Source organism: Temnothorax nylanderi, unplaced genomic scaffold (assembly GCF_030848795.1).
Source record: "Temnothorax nylanderi isolate EJ_2023f unplaced genomic scaffold, tnyl_v1.0 TNYL_tig0136_pilon, whole genome shotgun sequence".
NCBI lineage: Eukaryota > Metazoa > Arthropoda > Insecta > Hymenoptera > Formicidae > Temnothorax > Temnothorax nylanderi.
Genome location: NW_027249198.1, coordinates 363,308 through 385,191, shown reverse-complemented (window position 1 = coordinate 385,191; position 21,884 = coordinate 363,308). Strand labels below are relative to the sequence as shown.

Genomic DNA, 21,884 nt, shown 5'->3' with positions numbered 1-21,884 from the left:
CAGAAACGGTCACCTGGACTGATTTGTATACCTGTCAAAAAAAATAAAGCTCATGTCACAGTAATTTTAATGTGCTTTAAAAAAATTTTTTTTTGTTTCTCTTTACTTTTTTCAGAAAATATTAAGTAAATCTATATATACATATTGTCCTCAAATACTAATAAATTATAGAACAATGAAAAATATGCAATATGTAATTAATGACTTTAATTGGGGTATAAAAAACCCCAGGTGACCGTTTATGCAAAAAAAATGAGGAGACTGTTTTCGAGTTAATTATAACTTCGATCAGAACAGGATCTTTTTATCGGGCAAGACTCTTCGAGGTCGCGGAGTGCTGACTTTTAACACCTGGCAATCAATTTCAGGACCTGAAGAGATCGATCATCGACGACGGCGTGACGATGGTGGTGAACAACATAATAATACCTCACAGCGGCTGGGACCCGAGCTCGTCGTGCGGCGAGACCTGCTGGTCCACCGTGTTCAGGAACGCGTCCGGCGTGCTGAGAAACGTATCGAGCGCGGGCGAGTACGCGCGGAAGAACCTGCGCGAGTGCGAGGGCCTGGTGGACGCTCTGCTCTACGTGATGCGCTCGGCGATCGAGAAGTCCAACATCAGCAACAAGATCGTCGAGAACTGCGTGTGCATCCTGAGGAATCTGAGCTACCGCTGCCAGGAGGTGGAGGACCCCAATTACGATAAACACCCGATCCAGTCCACGATGCAGAACAGAGTCACCGCGCCCGCGAAAGGTGAGCCCGGGAAGTACGATAAGAGAATTATTTGAAGGATTCGATGCGCGACAGCGATCTAGATTTCTTTCTACCTTTTTCGAAGGGGGATGGAAGAAAAAAACTCGAAAAAATTAATACACTTTAATTTAAATTTAAGTTACATTTAATCTGATTGAAGGATATAAAAGTAAAACTTTTACACACACAAATATCCCAGTTTTAATTTAAAATTTAAGCTACATTTAATCTGATTGAAGGATATAAAAGTAAAACTTTTAGGGCCGGTTGTTCTAACCTGTTGGTAAGCTAACTAATAGTTAAATCATATGTCTATCTTTGTCTAATGTAAAGGATAAACAAAGACATATATATGATTTAACTATTGGGTAGTTTACCAAGAGATTGGAACAACCGGCCCTTGCACACACAAATATCCCAGTTTTAATTTATTAGGTTTACTTTAATTTATTTGGCTCTCTTTTTCGTTTACTTTTTTCACACCTAATTATCACATTATAAGCAAAGAATATCTTCCGTCAGAGGTTTTAATTTTACCTTAAAAAATCTTGGAAATTAGAGAATGCGAAATGTGTTTTTATATCCCTCAATCAGATTAAGCTTAATTAAATTAAATTATATGAATTAAATTAGAAATAATTTTTATAAGTTCTCGGAGAATTGGACCGTTTATAGATCCCTCGTATCGAGAGTAAACAAATAAATATGCAATCGTGAAATTATTTTATCATAAAAGTAATTTGCACAGACCGTAAACGTGTAAACGTAGTACTTAATAGTGTGCTTTAACGAGGAAAAATAAATTGCGAAGACAGAGGGATACCTCGAGCGTTGCTTTTGGAACGAGTGTATGTTTTCCCGCAACACGAGTCTCCCTCGATATGCATGTGGCCGCAGTCAGACCTTACGCGTGTGTGTACGTGTGTGCTTGTGTGTGTGTGTGTGTGTGTGTGTGTGTGTGTGTGTGTGTGTGTGTGTGTGTGTGTGTGTGTGTGTGCTTGTTGCTTGTGTGTGTGCTTGTGTGTGTGTTTGTGTGTGCGTGCGTGCGTGTGTATGTAAAGATTGGGAGGGAGGAGTGAGGATAGGAGGTAAATGATTCACCCCTTAAACCAACCATGAAATTAGATCGGAGGGGACACGCAGCTTCCCTGTTGCAGACACTTTTCCAGCCATTGTGCGAAACTGTCGCGAACGGTAAATTATCTCGCGCTAAATTCAAACAAGACAATTTGTCGAAATCTCTTGTTTCCGCGCGCGCGCAATCTTCGTAGATCTGAATCTTTAAATCTCCACGTTATCGAGAATTCCGATTTTCCCCCGTAAAAACCGTATGAAATATTTACGCGCGAGTCGTTAAAATACTTACGATTACATTTGCTTGCGAAATGAGCAACATTGGCCTGAATGAAAATTGTACCATTAATTCTACCACTCACATTTCGCGCAGACCGCTCGCTGATATTTTACTGGCGCGTAGTCGGTAGTTTATACATAGTTAGTTTACGTAGCGTATTAAATTTGATTAAAACTTCCGGGGCCGCGGGGTTTACCGAAGTGAGGTAGCGTGAGGACGAAATTTGTATCGCTCCGTAAACCATAAATAACGTACTTAGAAAAGTGGCGATAGCAAAACGTTGCAATTATAAGAGTAGATGGTTTGCCCGTAGATAGATAACTGTACGTTTTCACAATCCTTCCACAATTAATTCTCAGACTGTCTCTTTTGATTTTGATTAATTTGCCTTTTAATGTTTTTCAAGACGGATGGATATATACAGTGTGCCCGGAAATGTACATACACGACGGCGATCCCGTATATCTTTGCGTACCTCTGTCTGTATCCGTTGAGTTTTCTGTCTCTTTTTCTGTTTTAGACAACAGTTAATTACACATGTATCCTAGTTGAACACTTAAAGAGTTCCTTTTCTTTTTGGTTGATTTTTCGGAATTTAGTTGACGAATCATACAGATTTTTTACGAATCCTAGTTCAGCATGGATTAAACTGTGTTTCAATCTTTTTAGCATACAGTTTATGTCAAGGTAAGCCCCCTCTTGCAATTCCATTGATAAATTATTAGTTTTCTGTTTTCGAAAACATAGTTATTGCATGCTTCGCCTTGCCAGATCGTAAGCTGACCACGTTATATACATGAGTTTATATATTTTCCCTGTAAAAATAATTTCTTTTTCTTTTTATATGATGTTGTAACCGCTACGTTTTCAAGCGATGATTTATACCTCTGTATACACTGTGTATTATTGCAAAATTGCTAAAATTGAAAAGCAAAATTGACCGACCACGAACAAATTCAACGAGCTTGCTGCGAAGTATGGTATATAGTTTACAGTTTAGTTTCTAATTTCGTTTGTTGCGTAGATAAGTATTTCGTTTAACTTATTGTTAGCGGGTTAGTTAGAAAATTTAGAAGTAACAGGCGCCTTAGGAATACGAACACGCGAGTCGTACTTTTCTCAATATCGCTCAATATATTTCTACAACGCTGCTGCAAGATGCAATATCGCGGAATAAGGAATCTTACGGAAAACGACTCGATAATTGGAACACAAATCAATCTGGTCCCGAATCTCAAGTAAAAATCAATCAATGTGACAACTGCCTCTTGACTTCATAATATTCTCAGTTCCCTGGCGACTTATTAATACGAATCCTCTGTCATTCTGCTGTAGGTGAGAATCTGGGCTGCTTCGGCGGGAGCAAGAAGAAGAAGGACGGTCAGCCGGTCCAAAAGGAGACCACCGCGTCACGTACGACGAGTCCGCGGACCGAACCAGTCAGGGGAATGGAATTGCTTTGGCAGCCGGAAGTGGTCCAATCGTATCTCAGTCTCCTGCAAACGTGTTCGAATCCGGAAACGCTGGAGGCCGCCGCCGGGGCCCTGCAAAATCTCGCGGCCTGTTACTGGCAGCCGAGCATCGAGATTCGCGCGGCCGTACGCAAGGAAAAAGGTCTCCCTATATTAGTGGAGCTCTTGAGAATGGAGGTAATTACGCTGTGTAAAATATTTAACCGTGAATACCCAAAGGGGACCCGTGATTATAAAATGTATATATGTTTAACTAATTTAAATAAACAATTAAATTAGTTAGAGTATATTTGGGCTGCCTCAACGAAATTATTATCCAACATTAATCTAATTATTTCACTTATTTTCTTTATTGCTCAAACTAACATTTATTATTTCATATATAAAAATTCATGCATATAAAGATTTCCTATATTTAATTATATTTTTTATATTTCTAGATTTCGATTATATTTGTCAAAAGATATTAGTGGATGATACGTAAATTATATTTTACTGCAGTAAATAATGGAAAGATATCTTTTCTAATTTCTGATATTTAGATCTTAAGTTAGTTATAGATTTAAGTATTGCTAAGACTGAGATACTCAATTATTCTTCAAAATAAGTAAAATTGAATATTGTGGCTAATAATGTATTTTCTGCGGCTAGGTGGACCGAGTAGTCTGCGCGGTCGCGACCGCACTCAGAAACTTGGCGATAGACCAACGCAATAAGGAGCTAATAGGCAAATACGCGATGAGGGATCTCATCCAGAAGCTACCGTCTGGAAATAATCAGCACGATCAGGGCACGAGCGACGACACGATCGCCGCGGTGCTCGCGACTCTGAACGAGGTCATCAAGAAAAACGCCGAGTTCTCGCGGTCATTGCTCGACGCCGGCGGTGTCGACAGACTAATGAACATCACCAGGCAACGCCAGAAATACACGCCGCGCGTTCTTAAATTTGCAGGTAACACTTTGGGGCAGGATATAGATCCAAAATAATTATCTAAATAGATAATACAAACGCATCATGAAAATATGTAACCGATTTAATTAATTGTGCGCATAATACATTATTATACATTATTATATATTATTATATGTATATACGAGAGGAAGAGATTATCGTATTTACGCGTGTTTTTAGGACAAGTATTGTTTACTATGTGGCAACATCAAGAACTGCGGGATGTATATAAGAAGCACGGCTGGAAGGAGCAAGACTTCGTCACGAAAACCGTCGCCGCCAGGAATTCAGGGCCTAATTCACCCAACAACGCTAACAGGTAATTATCACCTGTGATGGAGCAGAACGTATAAAATTAGTTACATACATGGCTGATAAGCTGCCGCAATAATGGATAATTAAAATATCGAAGTGACAATATGAATATCAAATTCAATTAACAGATATTATTGAAAGATTTTTTAAAATTAAATTATAAATATAAATAATAGAACAATATTTTAAACTAAGTTTTGAAATACTTGATATTATGTGTTATTTAACTTTCTGTATTTTTTAATGAATCTTATTTCTCTGTGTTTTTATTTACATTTAATTATCGAAAACATTATGTTATCGTCATTAAATTAAATTAGTTTGATTTCTCCTGAGTATGAATTTATGATATTTCTTTCTGGTATTTTTATTTCTGGGACTCCGCTTATCTTTCGTTTATGATTTATTCGTTTTGTTACGTGAATTTATTTATGATTATTCGCGATATTTATTATGCGGAGTCCTCCCTCTTTTCTCTCGAGCAACTCGATTCTACGTTAAAATACAGCTATGATTGCAGCACTCTGAATCGACCGATGGCGAGCCAGGGAAGCACAAGATACGAGGATCGAACGATCCAGCGAGCAAACATGAATTCGAATAATGTCGGTCGACCTACTATATATCAATCAGTAAGTAATAATAACTAACAGCATCACTAGATAAATATACGCCGCGTAGACACACCATAGGATGAGAAAAGTGTACTCGAAGCGTAGGGAAAGAAATCACACGTTATATGCAATCTGAGCCGTCGGTCTTACGAAAAAGTTCACTAATATTTAATAAATAATTAAAAAAGCAGATTTATGAAAATATAATTATAAAAAAATTTCACTTTTTGAATGTGGAATTACATTTCATGTTTATATAATACCGTCGCAAATTTATACAAATTTTTCTACATTTCGGATACTTCACTCTACGTTTATCTATTACATCTGTTTAAATTCGATCGTTATTTTGTATAAAACATTACTTAATTCGATAACAAAAAATAAATTAATTTCACAAAAATTTGTCAATTTTGACAACTTTTTTCTTAAGACTGGCGAAATTTCGTCCTATTAACCTCGATTATTCGTTGCTATCATAATTTCTAAATATTCGTTATACAGAATAGAATTTAAGAAACTATAGTCTTTCGACATGACTTTCTTAAATACACCAGATGAATCGTATACACCAATAAATAATTATATTTAACTTTGTAGTTAGTGTTTGACTTTACTTAGGCTCGCAAAGTGATTCAAACGACAAAAGTAGTTACCTAGGACGATCGACGCAGCTTTTGGCGCAATCGATTGTGCCAAAACGAACAAACGTCACTCCGTAACTTTTAATCGAAAATACACAGCCATTGTAATTTATCGTGATAAACACCACTGTACACAATCTAATTAAATAATTTATCAGTGATTGTCTTCCTGCAGTTTGGATGACCTTGTAAAGTTTCCATTTTTATCGCGCTTTTTCTTCAGTAGATGCAACAAAAAATTATGTGTAATAAAATGAACATTTTCTAATGTTTTTCTAGTGCATTAAAATTCGAACAAAAATATTTCTAATAAATAAATATTACTATACATTCAAGTTAAAGGGTAAAATTAGTCGTCATATATGATGTACGTTTATTGATGCGAATCTGGTTGTACAAGAATTCACATAAATGTTAACGCAACGTTCACACGAATTACCGTACGAGACTGGACCAAACTCTCACTTTTTAATAAACGCCGCGTAGCCACTTTCTAAATCCTGAAACTTTTTGCACGGTTTTCATAACAATTTTTCAACTTGCTAATTAATTTAATCGACCGCGAGAGAGGAGGATATATCTCGCGCGATGTAATCTTAGAAAACGCACCCGCGCAATGTTGCTACTAACGATTTTAGGTCTAAGCGAGAATACTCGAGATATTCGCATCATGTTGTACACAGCTCTGTCTCCGAAAGAGCGCACAAATTTACACTGACAATGAGGAGCTACGGCTGACGTGATCACTGCCTAAAAAAACGAACACCCTCACACCGTCACTAACAATGAAAATTATTTTAACTTGTAGCGTAATGATAAGAAAATGGTTTCATATATATCGATTGATTATCGAGAAAAGAAGCATTTGTATCGAGCCTAGGAAGCGAACTCGGTTTCCTACGCAATTTTCCCAGTGCCCTGCTAGTTTAGTTATATATTTTATTAGCGAGATATAACACGCATTTACAACTAAATTATTACGTAGCCTATAGTCTGTACTGTATACCCGATTTTGTATATAAGCTTAGGAAATGATTATATTAATCTTGTATACGTAAGTTACAATATACACAGAGTATAATTAATATGGGTATTCGCATGCCACATACGACGCCGTAAAATTATTAACCCCTCGGTATATTCTGTCCTATGAAAATTTATTTCATGGATAATACCGTTGAATATGAAGCTTAATTGAGAATCACGTCAAATTGTTCAGCTCGCTGACGCGACGTAGGAATATAAATTGGCGATCTTTTGTGATGGAAGATTTTATTTTCGTAGCGCGAGGCAATGGTGGACATTCGCGATAGAATTTTATTTCACATGCTGTGGTCGCAGGAAGGAACCTGTGCACAGGTTAAATATTATTTATAATTTTGTAGCGTACACATATACACGTATACACAATACACGCGATTTCATGTGCGTCTTTATATCATGTGTATTTCAGCTACGAATTACTCACGTCACCGTCGGAATATTTATATATTCTGTATTTAGCCGAGATACTAAAATGTAACAAAAGAGAACGATTACTTGAAAATATGTATATTAGATAGCCTATATACCTGATTGCAAATAAAGGCCAAACATATCACATCTTCTTCGTGGTTTTGCCTACACGTTACAATGTACTCTCGATTATCCGGAATATAGGAAGTAATTGCAAAGATAAAAAAACAGGATGCAAATGACATCCTGCAGTTTATGAGACACAAACAAAAATTACTCTAAAAGTAATTTTTTCAATAATATACATGTTTTTAAAAAAATTATTTAAATATCTCTATAAAAATGTTTCGCATTTATATGTAGCAATTATTGTTATTGTCCCATCAGCAAGTTGCGAATATCTGGACAATCGAGGGTACAGTGTGCGTGAAATATCACCCCCAAAAGTGTCTAAGCTTCTTTCAGCGTTTCCGAAGGGCCGAGGCGCCGCGCGGTTCTCCCCCCACCCTCGCCCACCCCCCCTCGCAAGAGAGACGCGCGACCACCAGTTGGCTAACCGTTGGCTTGTGTGTGTGTGTTGCAGCAACCGAAACCCGGTGAGCCGCTCTACGCGCAAGTTAACTTGGAGAAGAAAAAGAAGCGGCAGTACGAGCTGGGGGTGGGCCAGGGTGTCCAGGTGGGTCAGGCCGGCGGCGGTGCCGCGATACCCGGTGGCGGCGGCGGCATAGCTGGACCAGGCGGCGGCGGCGGAGGCGGCCAGTGGGTGCCGGACGGCGTCGGGATGGTGCCGGACGGCACCGGCGCCACGTCGGTGGCGGCGACGGTGGCGAACCAGGTGCCGCCGCCGAGCTCGACCGCCGCCGCCGCCGCCGCCGCCGGCGACTCCTGGGTATAACGGGTCCTACGAGCGGGTCCTACGCGGGACCGCCGGGAGGACCTCGCCAGGAACCACGGCCTCGTCGTGTCCCACGGCCGCGTCGAGCGGCCGCCGCCTCTGTCTCCATCTCCGTGCCTGTCCATGTAGCGGAGATGTGACGGGAGGAGGACGTCGTGTCTCTCGCATCCCCCCCGCCCCGAGATACGAAATGACTCCTGCGCGGGATCTCGGAGGGTCGAAGGTGAACGAGAGATCTGAGGAAGACTTCTCGACTTAAAAATCCCCGGGACGCGGATTCTGCTCGATGACGACGTAAGGGAGCGCAAGACGGACACCCGTTGTAATTTATTTGGGCCCCGAGATCGCCGGTTGGTGACGTCGTGGTCGAGTTAGCTAGATGTAGAGCGAGTTAAAGGAAACGTTTGTCGCAGAGTGTTAAGACAGAGGGAGAATATCGAGAATATAGCGATTATATTGGAAAATGTGGGAAGCATAGAAATTCGGAGAATCGTTGATGATCCGAGATAGAAGGAAAGTATTCGAGTATTCGGTCTGTACTCGGAGTATTGTCGAGAGAATACGCGCGAAAGTATTATTAGGTATCGAAGAATTACGCGACGCGCACCACTTCCGAGCCACGGCTAGAGGCGGAAGGGCGATCAGACATTACGCTTTACCATTGGAAACAGACGTCCATATTATGATATTAGGAAGACTCTCGAAGAGAAGAATGCTGGAAGTTAACTATGTCGAGCTAATCGGACGAATGGCAGCTGAATGTGAAGCTATAGGGTGATAAAGACAGGCAGCTTTCAAGTCGGAGAACGAGGACGAAGTGTATATTGATCTACTTGAGACTACGAACAAGGATGTATATAGAAACGGCAACTGACAGGGGATAAACGGACCGATGATGAAACGAACGAGCGGATTGACGGATCAACAAGTGGAGGAATGGAAAAACGACGTATCCCTTCCGGTACTCGCGAGTGAGGATACGCTACTAACGCGACGAGTGGATTGGAAGATCGGATTCGAAAACGGGAGCGGAAGCTGAAGATCGTACTGGAAAAAACCCAACCGATCCCGATCACGCTCGCCGGGATAATGCGCGAAACGATGCGCGTCCTGCCTTAGTTTTGACGACGCAAGAAAAACCCTTTTCCCACGGTCTCTCCAGCGTCACACAGCGTACGAGCGGCGCGTTATAACGGCACGAACTTTAAATAACCGGGAAAGGAGAAAGGGGTCGAGATCAAAGGGGCGCGCCTAAGATATATAATCGAAACGTCTTTGGTACACTTCGATTAAGTACACATGAATTGAGAAGAGCTCCGGCCGACCTTGACGCATTTTTATCGAAGTCCGAGAACCCCATCGTCGGGATAATAAAGATCGAGATTGGTAGCGAGGAGGGAAAGGCAGCGGAACGAGTCGTGCCCACCGAGTAGATCCGGCAAACGCGAGAACGCACTTGCAGATGCACGCACCTGCAATCTTGATATACGATAATAGTTATCAGCGCGAGAGAAGAAGAGAGAGAGAGAGAGAGAAAGAGAGGAGAGAATGAGAGAAAGAAAGAAGGAGAGAGAGAGAGAGAGAGAAAGAGAGAGAGAGCGACGTCCAACCACATCCGCAGCAGTAGTCGCACTAATGGCTCTAATACCTTTATGGCACAAATCTAAATTAATATATACATATATATGTCTGCGTATTAATATATTATAAACACGGCACATATATACGCGCATGTACACGTATACATGTACACACACATACCCCCTAAGTATATATATTTTAAGATAGTATTAGCGACGGCAAAAGCGCGAGCGTATACCGATCATCGCGATGTACTGTGCTAATAATAAGATAGGTGTGTCTATGTAAGTATTATAAATAAGTAAAGGCGAAGAAGCGCCATGGCGACTTAAAGAAAGGATCACCCATGATTTTGCAACTGAATAATTCATGGAAATATATATATATATATATATAATACAAAGGAAATACATATATATACATATATATAATTTTATATATTTATAATATATAAAATTAACATTATTATAATTAAGTGATATATAAAATTAACTAATTATATATCATTAATTATATTGTAAATGTTAATAATATATAATTAGTTAATTAATTTTATATATCAATTAATTATATCAAGATTAATCTTACATATTATAAATATACATAATTATATTTAGTTATATATATGTATAATATTTGTTTTTCTTTCGATGGAACGTACGATAGACAATTAAATAACACAGTATCCTGTCTTTGATATTATTAAAATTATTAAACAAATTGTTTGATAATTATCATAATTATGACGATGACAAACTATTCGACGAGTTATTATAATTATTCGTGATTTAAGTTCGTCAAACGATACAGAGAAGACCTTACAATCCTCGGAGAAATGGCATTCAATTCAAACGAATAGAAGAAAATCTGTATGGCTGGATTCGGGGAGCGCGCTATTAGCGCTACTTGCTTATTCTATCCTTGTTTTACACCTGATGAGCGATAAAGATAGAATGATGCAATAACGCTAATAGCGCGTTCCCCGAACGCAGCCTATATATACTTCTGTTAGCGGAGAAATATCATAAGAGCCAATTAGTAATTAATCCCGTTACCACTATAAGAGAGAGTTGCACTTGCTTCTTTGTAATACTTGGATACCCACCAATCGTCGCGCGCGTGCGTGCGCTCATTATAAATATTCGAGAAGACATGAACATATAAATATAAATAAATATATTATATATAGTTATATATAATTATATATATTATATATATACATATATATTATATATACATATATATTATATATACATATATATTATATATACACTGGCGACACATTGGCGTAGAATTTAGCATATGACTGTATTAATGTAAACTTCTGAGGCTGTGGGTGTGGCACAAGGATGCTGATTTATTATACGAGCTGCTGCACTGTTGCAACGTGTGTGACTTTAGGGAGTATACTTTTAACTTTTGAGGTACGCGTGAATCCTGTCCGTGTGCGCAAAACGTACGAACGAAAGTGCGCGTGTCGAGGTGGAGACGCATCATCGTGTACACGCGAGCTCATGTCTCACCACGGTAGTATTGTACCGTTGAATGGACACGACTACACCCTGGATTTATATATCCGGACAACGCAAGGAGGAAAGTTGTAATTTAAACCATTCGACGTTTTTTAAAGGGGGAATTTTTTAGAGGAGCATGATTTATTTTTAAGTAGAAAAGTATAAATTAGAAAGGTATATTTTATTTTTTACATTTTTTACTTTTTTATATACGCGCACGTATATGCTATTTTGTATATTTTTATTTGAGAGAGAAGCGTGATATTTACATGGTGTAATAATTTATAGAATAACTGAATGAATAAAATATTATATGGATCGCTCGACAAATGCGAGCAAATAAAAGCATTGTATCTCTGTATAAAATCTCAATGAAACAACACCAATGACTAACAATAACAATCAATGTCATGCTATTAACATCGATGCTTCGCTATTATTGTTTATAATGCAATATATAATAAGATGCGAGCTCACGTAATAAAGGTGGGTCTCCACCTTTAGTCGACGTTTTGTCCTGAAAACGCAATCCGCGGTTGATCGGCGCGGCGCCTTAGAGCCATTTACTCTATTGCTATATGACACAATTACATAGATTACAATTAGCGAGCTGCGAGACCAATGTACGTCGAGCCTATGGAACACGTGGCAAGAGAACCCAATAGCGAAATGAGAGAAAGAGAGAGAATGTATGTGTTTTTTGTGTGTGTTAACGTTATTCGATGGTTACAAGGTGACATATTAATTAGCCGATATACATATTATAGATATAAAATATATATATATATCCCTGTTCTCTATTTCTTAAAAGTAATATTATGACAGTTGATCAGAGAGGAACACGCGATGGAACAATGGCTGCTCTCCGTGAGAAGACCCGACGACGATCGTCTATCCGCGAAACCTTCGAGATTATATTTCATCGTCAAAGGAGATTAAACAAAAATTTCGGAAACGCAAATATAAGAATAGAATCATAGATTTCAAAAATTAGCTGAAACTTAAACTCGATATATTATCTATTTATGCAAAATGTGGTACATTATTACTACATGCAAAGGCATGGAAAGGTAGAAAAATTTACATTACGTAATTTAGACGTAAAAATTTATCATCCGGATTGTAGTCTTAAAAATTGACGTCGCGCGATAACGCGACGTCGAATTCAGCCTTCATTATCGTCGATCGCGCGACGAGTTCGATTGGTTTTGTTAAGGTGGACGATCGTCGCCAATCGGACGGCTGTATAAAAAAGCGTTATTCTATCACGTACCACTCACTTTATTCCATGGCGACGTTCTCGAGGGGAATTGAGCGCAGAGAAACTTTGATTGGATCCATCCGTGATACTTAGAAATGGAAATGCTGGTGTGAGTCCTGGAAAAAGTGACCTTTATTTAATTCCTTTTTTTTTTGGTACAGTGTTTTTATATTGATATTACCGCGTGACATTTTCTACGAGGATTTTCACCTAACAGCCTCTGTAATATGCAAATTTTTATCCCGCATTATGCAAATTTTTAGAGAGAGAGACGACGTGATACGTTACTCGAAAATAACTCTATAATTATTTTAGTTATTCGGTATAACGTAAGCCGCTTACTTTTCACGTTGCTTTCCGTTCCTTTGAAGACGCGCTATCTCTAGAAATTAGCATCCTTCCCCTTTTCTAGAATTTAAGAAAACGGATAAAATTTTGCGAAGGAAGACCGTTTAATTTATTATTCTTATATTCACCGCGCATTTTCCTCGCTCGAACTTGTACATTTTTTAGCTTCTAAAGCATTACTTGAAATACATCGCTTTTATTTTTCGAAAAGTATTGCCGGTTAACAATTATTTTCTTTTACACGATCTTTTTAGGATTTTCACCGCTTTTTTTTTCTTCGCTCGACGAGATTTGATCGCCGAGCGAACGATTTGGACTTCGTCGAGAACGATATCCAGCGGCAACTCTCCATACGATCATTTCCATCTCGGCGCGGATGTCGCGTTAAATTGTCACGCGAATTAACGAGAGACTGTGTGAAATTGCAATCGAACGAGCTGACTGATGTCTCTCTCTCTCTCTCTCTCTCTCTCTCTCTCTCTCTCTCTCTCTCTCTCTCTCTCTCTCTCTCTCTCTCTCTCTCTCTCTCTCTCTCTCTCTCTCTCTCTCTCTCTCTCTCTCTCTCTCTCTCTCTCTCGCCGGTTAAGGGTGAGGGAGGAAAGGAAACCTTCGAGCTTATCGCTCGCTCGGACTGGCTAGCAGATCCGTTGCGCTCGTGATAAACACAAGCGTGATTTTAGTAAGCGCCGTAGTGTTATTGCGCGGTACTGGCGCGATCCTTATAAGATTTTGGACCATTTGGCGAGCGACACGAGGTCGCGATCTCGAGGTCGATCGATCTCGTCGGGACTCGTTGCTCGTATCCGCACATTTAGTTCCCCGCCGGTTTCTGAATTTTTAAGGTGCTTCGGAAATTTCAAACGTGCCTAAATTCGATATATTTCAAATGAAACTACGTGCAAGGTAAAGCCAAAATTTTCAGCTTGTTTGGTTTCATGTTATTTAGACTATTGATTTCTATTTAGAGAATAATCAGCAATTTTTGTACTAAAATTTACATCGATCTGAACACGGTAACGGAAATTATTAATTAAAAGGTTGTCATTGACATCGTTAAATTATTATAAATCGGAATAATACGGAAATTATTGATCGAACTTGCTAATCAAACTATAACATCCCTGTGCATCTTTACGATCGAGGCAACGAACAATCCCGACGACTGGCGAGAAGTCTCGCGTGCACTCGAGTGTCCGAAAATCCCGAGGAAAGGATTAATGCAAATACGAAGCGAACGCAGATCTGTCTCCTCGGCGCCGCGGCGGCGCGCAACTTTTGGACCTCGTGTTTTTTGTAGAATTTTATACTGCATACCCACGGTAAAAAGAAGAAAAAGCATGCAACGAGTGACCTCATCGTTTCTATGAATTTTGATACTACACCGTGCTGTGCAAAATCCGCGAGTTAGTCGCATTTTAGACGCCCTGAATGGGGGCGCCTGTCGTGGATGCGCCGACGAGGAGATTAATCGATGCGGGGATTTTCGACGGACGTTTCCAAAGTCGACGCGATATTTGCGTCCGCGGTGGCCACCATCATCGCCAACGCGTTGCGTATTAATCGCGACGTTAATTTCTCACAGGCCGAAATTCGAAATGGGCGACGGAGATACTTGATTAATAGCTGCCCGCGGCTATTTGTCGCGGTCAAGTAAACGTATATCGAGTATTTTAATGTACATATTAATATATATATACACGTTACGACACTCGAGACTCTCTTGGGTTTTTTTCCCAGTGTGGGGCGCCGAGGCCTTTCCCGAAATTCAATTTTCGGGCTTCGACAGCACCGCGAGACCTACCGAGATCACAGCGATCACGATTTATCTGATCGATCGATCGGTCGATCGACGACTAGACCGAGGTTTTGATATCCGCTTTTCATTCTTTGTGCAATGTGTGTACACTATACTGTCCCGCGTAACTCCGGTGTTTATAATTTTCTACGAAGCAGAGAGACACGGAAGATGAGAGGAACGAAGGGAGGAGGCGGCGGTAGCTTCGGAGGGCGTATGTAGAAAAGACTGTTTCTCGGCGATTTTATAAGGATGTAAAAAGACGTCGCGCGTCGAGCGGAAGCGCTCGACGAGTATTAAAAGTGAGGCAGCTTTCTGCACCCCAGGGTCGGCGTAGCCGAGGCGAAAAGCGACGAAAATGTAGAATTTATACAAATGCGCGACGAACGATAGCTTATCACTTAACCCGGCAGTGGTATCACTGGGTATAATTCCCGTAACACTTTTCGCCAAGTAATTAAATCTAATTTTTCTATTCTTACAACATTCTATCTATAAACTATAATTAGATTTTACAAATCATAATTATAGCAGTAGCATGGAAAAAGTAATCATACTGCTTTGGAAGAAAAAAATTAATTAAAGAATCTCAAATCCTGTATTTTTCAGAAAGAAAAATCACCGTAAACATTAATTCTGTTGCCTTTTGTTTTTAATTACGTATTGCAGAAGTTGCAAAGGAGTAAGGACGCGGTCTAACTTCGTACGATACCACTGTCGGTGTTAATTATAACATTCACAAAGCGAGGCGACCCTTTCGACGCGGAAGGGCGGGCCTTGAAGAAGGGTGGAGGCAACACTAGGCGCATCTTGGCACCCCCTCGCGTCACTGTATTATACGCATTCACTCGCCACTCGCGCGGACCTAACAATCGGATGTCTTTGAATTGGCACAGCTCGGCTGTAGTTATTAAATTATTATACTTGATACTACGACGACGCTGAGAGAGAAAGTTGATATTATATATTAAATATAGTATATTGAGATCTTTAAAGGAGCCGGCGTGTTATCGAGAGAACATATTACATATTTTAGTATATAATATTGAGTTATTGAGAGCCGCAACACACCGCAAGCTGCCAGATATATTCGCCTAAGCCGCAGCGCAAAATGTTGCGCGATTTAATTGTAACGATACAATTATATTATTATGTTACTCAGGAAAACAGCGGTTGAACGGAACTCTGCGAGCTCCTTAATGTCCGAAATTATACTTGCGAGAAAAGTCAATTTCCAAAAGTGACGCCTGCGCGCACAATCAACGGGCAGTAAGGGGTTGATAAGAAAAACAAGGTGTTTAAAAAGTCAACCGGAAGAGTATCGATTTGTTGTCACGTCTACTTTCCGGCTGTACCGACCGATTATCTAACAACCTGCATAAAAACGGAGAGAGTGGGACACGATAATGGTTTTAATGACTATACTGTTCGCGGGGTGTTGAAAAATTCATTTACAATCGCACCGGAATAGCAGCGAATTATTGTGTCGCGTCTATTTTCCGGCTGTATCGACCGTTCGTGTCATTGAACACCCGGCGGCATGTGAATTAAACGGCAGGAGAAGGGGTCCGGGGAGTGGATTTTTAATGATTACTCGTTTTTATCTTGCGCCGCTGCGTTTCGTCCGAGAAAAGGATCCGATTGTTGGGCCTCGCGGCACAGCAGGTGCTTGCACCTATATAGCACGTAAAAAAAAATCATTCACGTTTGTACAAAACCGTTCGCAAGGGCGCGAAGACGCTCTTTTCATTCACGGTCCACAATTGCGATAGATCGTTCGAGTTTTGTGCAACGTAGGAATCGTACGAGTCATTTCGCACGGCTTCTCACGGCTTATACGGGGTGGACGACTCACCTTTTGCCACCTTTGCTATGAATCCTTCGCGAGACTTGTAATATAAATTTTTAACGAAAAGACACGTAAAGACACTGAAGAATTTTTAACTATCCTCTTAACGATTAACCATTTTTAATGTCGTATATCTTCTGTCCACTCGGACATTTCGGACACCCCGTATAGAGTCCTTCGACGGAACTTCGTTTCGCGATTGTTCGTCATTATCCTCGGACGCGAGAGACTATAATTGTTATCACGAGGATATGCAATTTATTCACGCATGTTGTATACACATAATCGCTCTATCTTCGATAATCCCATCGACCCATCGTAGATATCGCGACCTATGATTCCCCCCCGATGTGCGATGCGATGGGGAAGAACATGCGATACACTTTTGTACGCTCCTCTTTCGATGTGGTTGAACTTTAATATCGATCGTTTTCTAGCCAAGAAGCGGAGTCGATACGCTTACATCTCACGCATCGTTCATTTTCAACTTTAATATTAATTTAATAACATTAATCAATGAATATTAATTAATTTAATAATAAAATTATTATACATTTTTCTGTTTGTGACAATTATTCACTGAATATATTTTTTCCATCATAATACATATTCAATAATAATTCAATTTTATAAATTGCTGGTAAATTAAATCGAATTGCAGTGATAATTGTCGATCGATGTTCGCCGTTATCGAAAATCATATTTATCACAAAGTATGTAGCGATTATGCAATTTTACGATTCTACGTGACATCATTCGTTTACGACGGCTCCAATTTGTTCCCAAGTTCGCCCAATCGATTCGACCGATTCGGATATACGCCGGTATTTATTCCCGCGTCTATTTCTCGCGATTCATTCGGCCATATACGTATCGACTCGACCGCCTGTTATTTGTATACGTTCTGCGTTATTTTCTGCGAATTTTAACTGCGCGGGGAGGAGCAGAGAGGGGTCGAAATTGAGCGCCGCGTCGATCCCGATTTCCGACATCTTGAAATAACGACCTAACTAATTAAGCCGAACGCCCGATTATTCGTCGCCTCGAATTCCGACACCCGGCACACGGACCTGTTTTGCTACGAAATATAATCGGAAACCGGCGATCTCGCGGGGTTCGCGGTAAGGACTCCGATCCTCCCCGAAAAAAGAAAAAAAAACAATCGTCGTGTCGGCCTAAAAACGGGGGGACACTACTCGGTAAATTCGGCGGGGGCCCCTTCCCCTTACCCCGGGAGGAGATTCTCCGCCGAACGCTTTTTTATTCGATCGAGCGCGATTTTTCACGACACACGCATTATCATCCCGTTTCCCGATCGACTCATCCCACGCGCATTCACCGATCGCGATCGCTGTCAATCGCTGGCGGTTTGAAAAGACTGATAGCGTTAAAGGAAGAGAGAAAAAAAGAAAAAGGAAAAAAAAGGATGAATCCCGCGCGGTTATCATCGTTTCACCCTGGAATCTTGGAATAAGAGATTCAGGGGAATCGTCGTAATTTCGATGAGTTATCTCAATTTCCGGCGCTACAAACGGCGGGAAAAATTGTCGGTCGTTTTCCAACGCGTCCCGGCATAGGCGCGGAGAAATCTGATCTCGCGGAGATTACTCACATCGGTTTCGATCCCCGTTTTAGCGACTGTAAAAAAAAAGAGAGAGAAAACGGACAGGCAGGGCGAAGGACCGAATATATCTCGTCTCGCGCATTCTTACGCGACACGTCGAAAGGAGGAAGAAAAAAGGAGAGAGGGTAGAGAGACTGTCGGCCTCGATCGGTGCGTCGTCGGTGCACTTTCGCGAAACGCGCGCGATCGACGATCGACGACGATCCACGGCGCCGTCGCCTCGAAAACCATTGTACTTCCCTACTTGGAAACGTCGAATTATTATCCGGGGGGCGAAATACCCGCCGCGCCGCTTTAACTGAGAAAGGGGGAAAACAATCGCGAGAGGGATGACTTACTACAAGTAGATCGACGATCCGCTCGACGAGGCCGTCTATTAAACTCGAACAGGGAGCGAGAAGAAGGCGAAAGGGAAGTTGGAGGAGAAAGGGGGCGGAAATGAAGAAAGAAAAAAAAATTAATAAAATCGTACTCACGCATTACCATTACACACATGTAACACGTGCATTAACGAATAGAAAAATGATAGTCTACTGTGCTGCATACGTATTTAAATTAACGGAGCATTAAATAAGCATGGGTGTGCATCTTAGATGTATTAGAGAACCTTCACCATCACCATCACCACCACCATCACCATCACCACCATTATCATCATCTTCACCACCTACCATCACGCGTTTAGTGTTAATTATGCAAACATTACGAAGCGATGATGGGGGGATGCGAAGGGAGAGGATTAATCGCGCGCGATTAGGATCTTCCATAGCTGTAGATTTTTGCGTTACGTACACCGGCGTCCAAAAAAATCTGCTGTCGAACGAGTTATTGTTATACTTAATTGTTACTGAAAGAAACGAAAAGTCCGAGAATTAGAACGCGCGGGATTTGTAGATCTCTAAAAAAAAAAAGGCAAGAATGGAAAATATCTTCTATAACTAGGGATAAAAAAATTTATAGATCCGTAAAAATTTTTTGAACACCCGGAAATCTTAAATCGTAGAATCTTGAGAATTTCTTAATTGAAAAAGTTTACGAGTCGAGGATCTCAAAAGTCCTATAGAAGAAAGAAAAAATCCCGTTTACGTTTATTCTGGATGTTTTTCGTAATAAAATAATACGATTCTTTTTGGACGCGTAATATCGTGATATCGAGCACTTTAGTTGACGTAAGTGTACAGTCAGTTTCGTAATCCTTCTGTAATAATATTTCTTAGGGCCATTAAGGAGACGATGCTATCATGATTGTCGATATGTTTCCAAAACGTCACGATCAGGATGCTCAATCGTCAACAATCGCGTCAACGATCGATCTATCGCTATCATTATTCAGTTTCCAGCGAACTGCTGGCGCAACTTTGCACTTCCGATAACGGGAGCGCAAAAGCCTGCACCGCGAAAAATACAATAAAAAAAGAACGAGCGAACCTCTCCCTCGTCTCATCCCCCGGGGAAAAACTTGCTGGGGATAAAAACATTATCGCTTTTATTTAACTCACATGTGTTTCACACGCGATTCAATTGCGAGTGCGATTCCCACTGACAGATTGTATGTATGTATAATTTTTAAGATGGTTATACAAAGAAGAGGCAGATGTTGTCATTATTTCGTCGTTGTATTATGTATTGTTTATATCTCTCGAAAGAGTACCACATATATACAATAATAATTATAATAAAGATCAACTAGTGTATTTCGAATCCGACTGACAACAATTAAAGAATTAAATTGCGCTGACACGTGTGCGTGCGTCTTTTTATCCCTCGAATCCTCTTCTTCCTATTTCCCTCATTTATTATTAAACAGAAAAGAAAGATATATATATATAGGATTCCATATTTTTCGAAATATTTAACTGTTTAAATTAAAATGGGACACCCTGTATACACAAAATTTGTAAAATTTTATTTGTGATTTTTCTGATATATTTTAACAATTTATTTCTTATATTTTCTAAATACACAATTTAAAAAGATGTTATTTTTAATTTTAATCAACGACGAGTGCGAAAAAATGAAAAACGTTTCCAGCTTTCAAACGAAATAAAGCGTAGCGCGAGAAATAATAAAAAAAAAAACTTGCCAAAGACTTGTGTGTTTAAATAATTGAGGCTCGTTGCGGAAATATATATTTTTCGTCGAATCGCGCAAGCCGAAGGGGAACGCGCAGTTTAAGGGATTAAACGTTCGTATAGAGCATGTAATCGCATTTTTGACTTTCGTCCCTTCGATTGCGATTTTATTGCGTGTCTGGGAAGAGTACGCCTCGTCGCCGAGATAACGAGATTCGCGTGCGATTCGCTCGTCGCGCGCTTTTTACACGAAAAAGAAAGAAGCGGGCACGAAAAAAAAAGAGGAAAAAAGGGCACGTAAGGGCAGATGCGCGCGGTTTTATTCCATAAAAGGCGAACTCACACGGAACGAAACCGGTTCGGCGCGGGGCTAATTGTTAATTAAGACGCGGATTGCCGTGCGGATTGACAATTTGCAATTGTAAAATCCGTTCCTCGCGCGTAATCTCGTTCGCGTATCGCCCGAGCGAATCTCGCCCGCACACACGTTTCCAATAGCATCGAAATTGTTTCGCAAGTACCGTTTCCACGCGCGGAAAAACGAATTTCGAAGAAAAGTTTCAGCCGAAGTGCGGCCGGATTGACAGTCGGGTCCGCGAGGTGGTTTTCGCAAAACTTCGTGAAACGTTCAAATACGAGCGGAAAAAAAGTCCACGTTAAAATTCGTCTATTACCGGATTAAAAATCAATAAAAATATATGTACATCACGCGCGCGCAAATAAGTAAATCGTAATAATTTATTTTATTAAAAGCGACTTAAGTGCGATAGTTGCTATAAATTTTCTAGCTTGTGTTCACTCTCGCCTGACTTATTTCTCTTCATTATAATACTCAATCCGTGCTTACAACCCTTTTTGTACGGTCGGAAAGCAACAGTTGGATAAACGTTGGGAAAATTGTTTCAAGCAAACATATATTTTTCTAAATAAATATTTTTCCAAAGCGGGTATATATTCTTCTCACGTATTTCTTCGTCACGTAGAGGGAAGATTCTGCATCGTCCGGGCAGGTTGCGAAGTATAAGGAATAATGTGAAGTAGGTCAAACGTATTTTAAGTCGGCGAAGTCTATACACTTCGATGAGCGGGGCCAGCTGCAACCCGAGATAAGAGGCGTCGCGCCCACGTTCCCCCATGAAATGGAAAAGCGGAAAATTTACCTCATAATTCCCTTGGCTTTAATCTTCCTTCTTTCTTTATTTCTTACTTTTCGTATAAATTGTGCGCGCTCATGTGGCACGATAGCGAAATATTAATTAATCGGCAAAATCGACTCTCTGTTCTTTATAAATTAAATCTCTCTCTTGGTCCTTTTTTCTTTCATTTTCATTATAATTCAAATTATCTTTAAATTGTTCTTAATCCATTGTTTTATCTTCT

At 40.2% G+C, this 21,884-nt stretch overlaps 1 protein-coding gene across 8 annotated transcripts in view; it reads left to right on the top strand.

Moving 5' to 3' along the window:
- Positions 1-20,170, top strand: part of P120ctn (adherens junction protein p120) — a 51,833-nt gene extending 31,663 nt beyond the window's left edge. For 4 of the 8 annotated variants that reach the window (XM_071714201.1, XM_071714197.1, XM_071714193.1 and 1 more), the window contains 7 exons: positions 369-756; positions 2,780-2,797; positions 3,446-3,759; positions 4,234-4,537; positions 4,718-4,856; positions 5,361-5,484; positions 8,149-20,170. In XM_071714201.1, coding sequence (XP_071570302.1) covers positions 369-756; positions 2,780-2,797; positions 3,446-3,759; positions 4,234-4,537; positions 4,718-4,856; positions 5,361-5,484; positions 8,149-8,460 — 1,599 coding nt within the window. In that variant the 3' untranslated portion in view covers positions 8,461-20,170. The remainder of the gene's footprint in view (positions 1-368; positions 757-2,779; positions 2,798-3,445; positions 3,760-4,233; positions 4,538-4,717; positions 4,857-5,360; positions 5,485-8,148) is intronic. The other 4 variants (XM_071714198.1, XM_071714195.1, XM_071714194.1 and 1 more) reach the window with 3 other exon arrangements.
- The last annotated feature ends 1,714 nt before the right edge of the window (positions 20,171-21,884 follow it).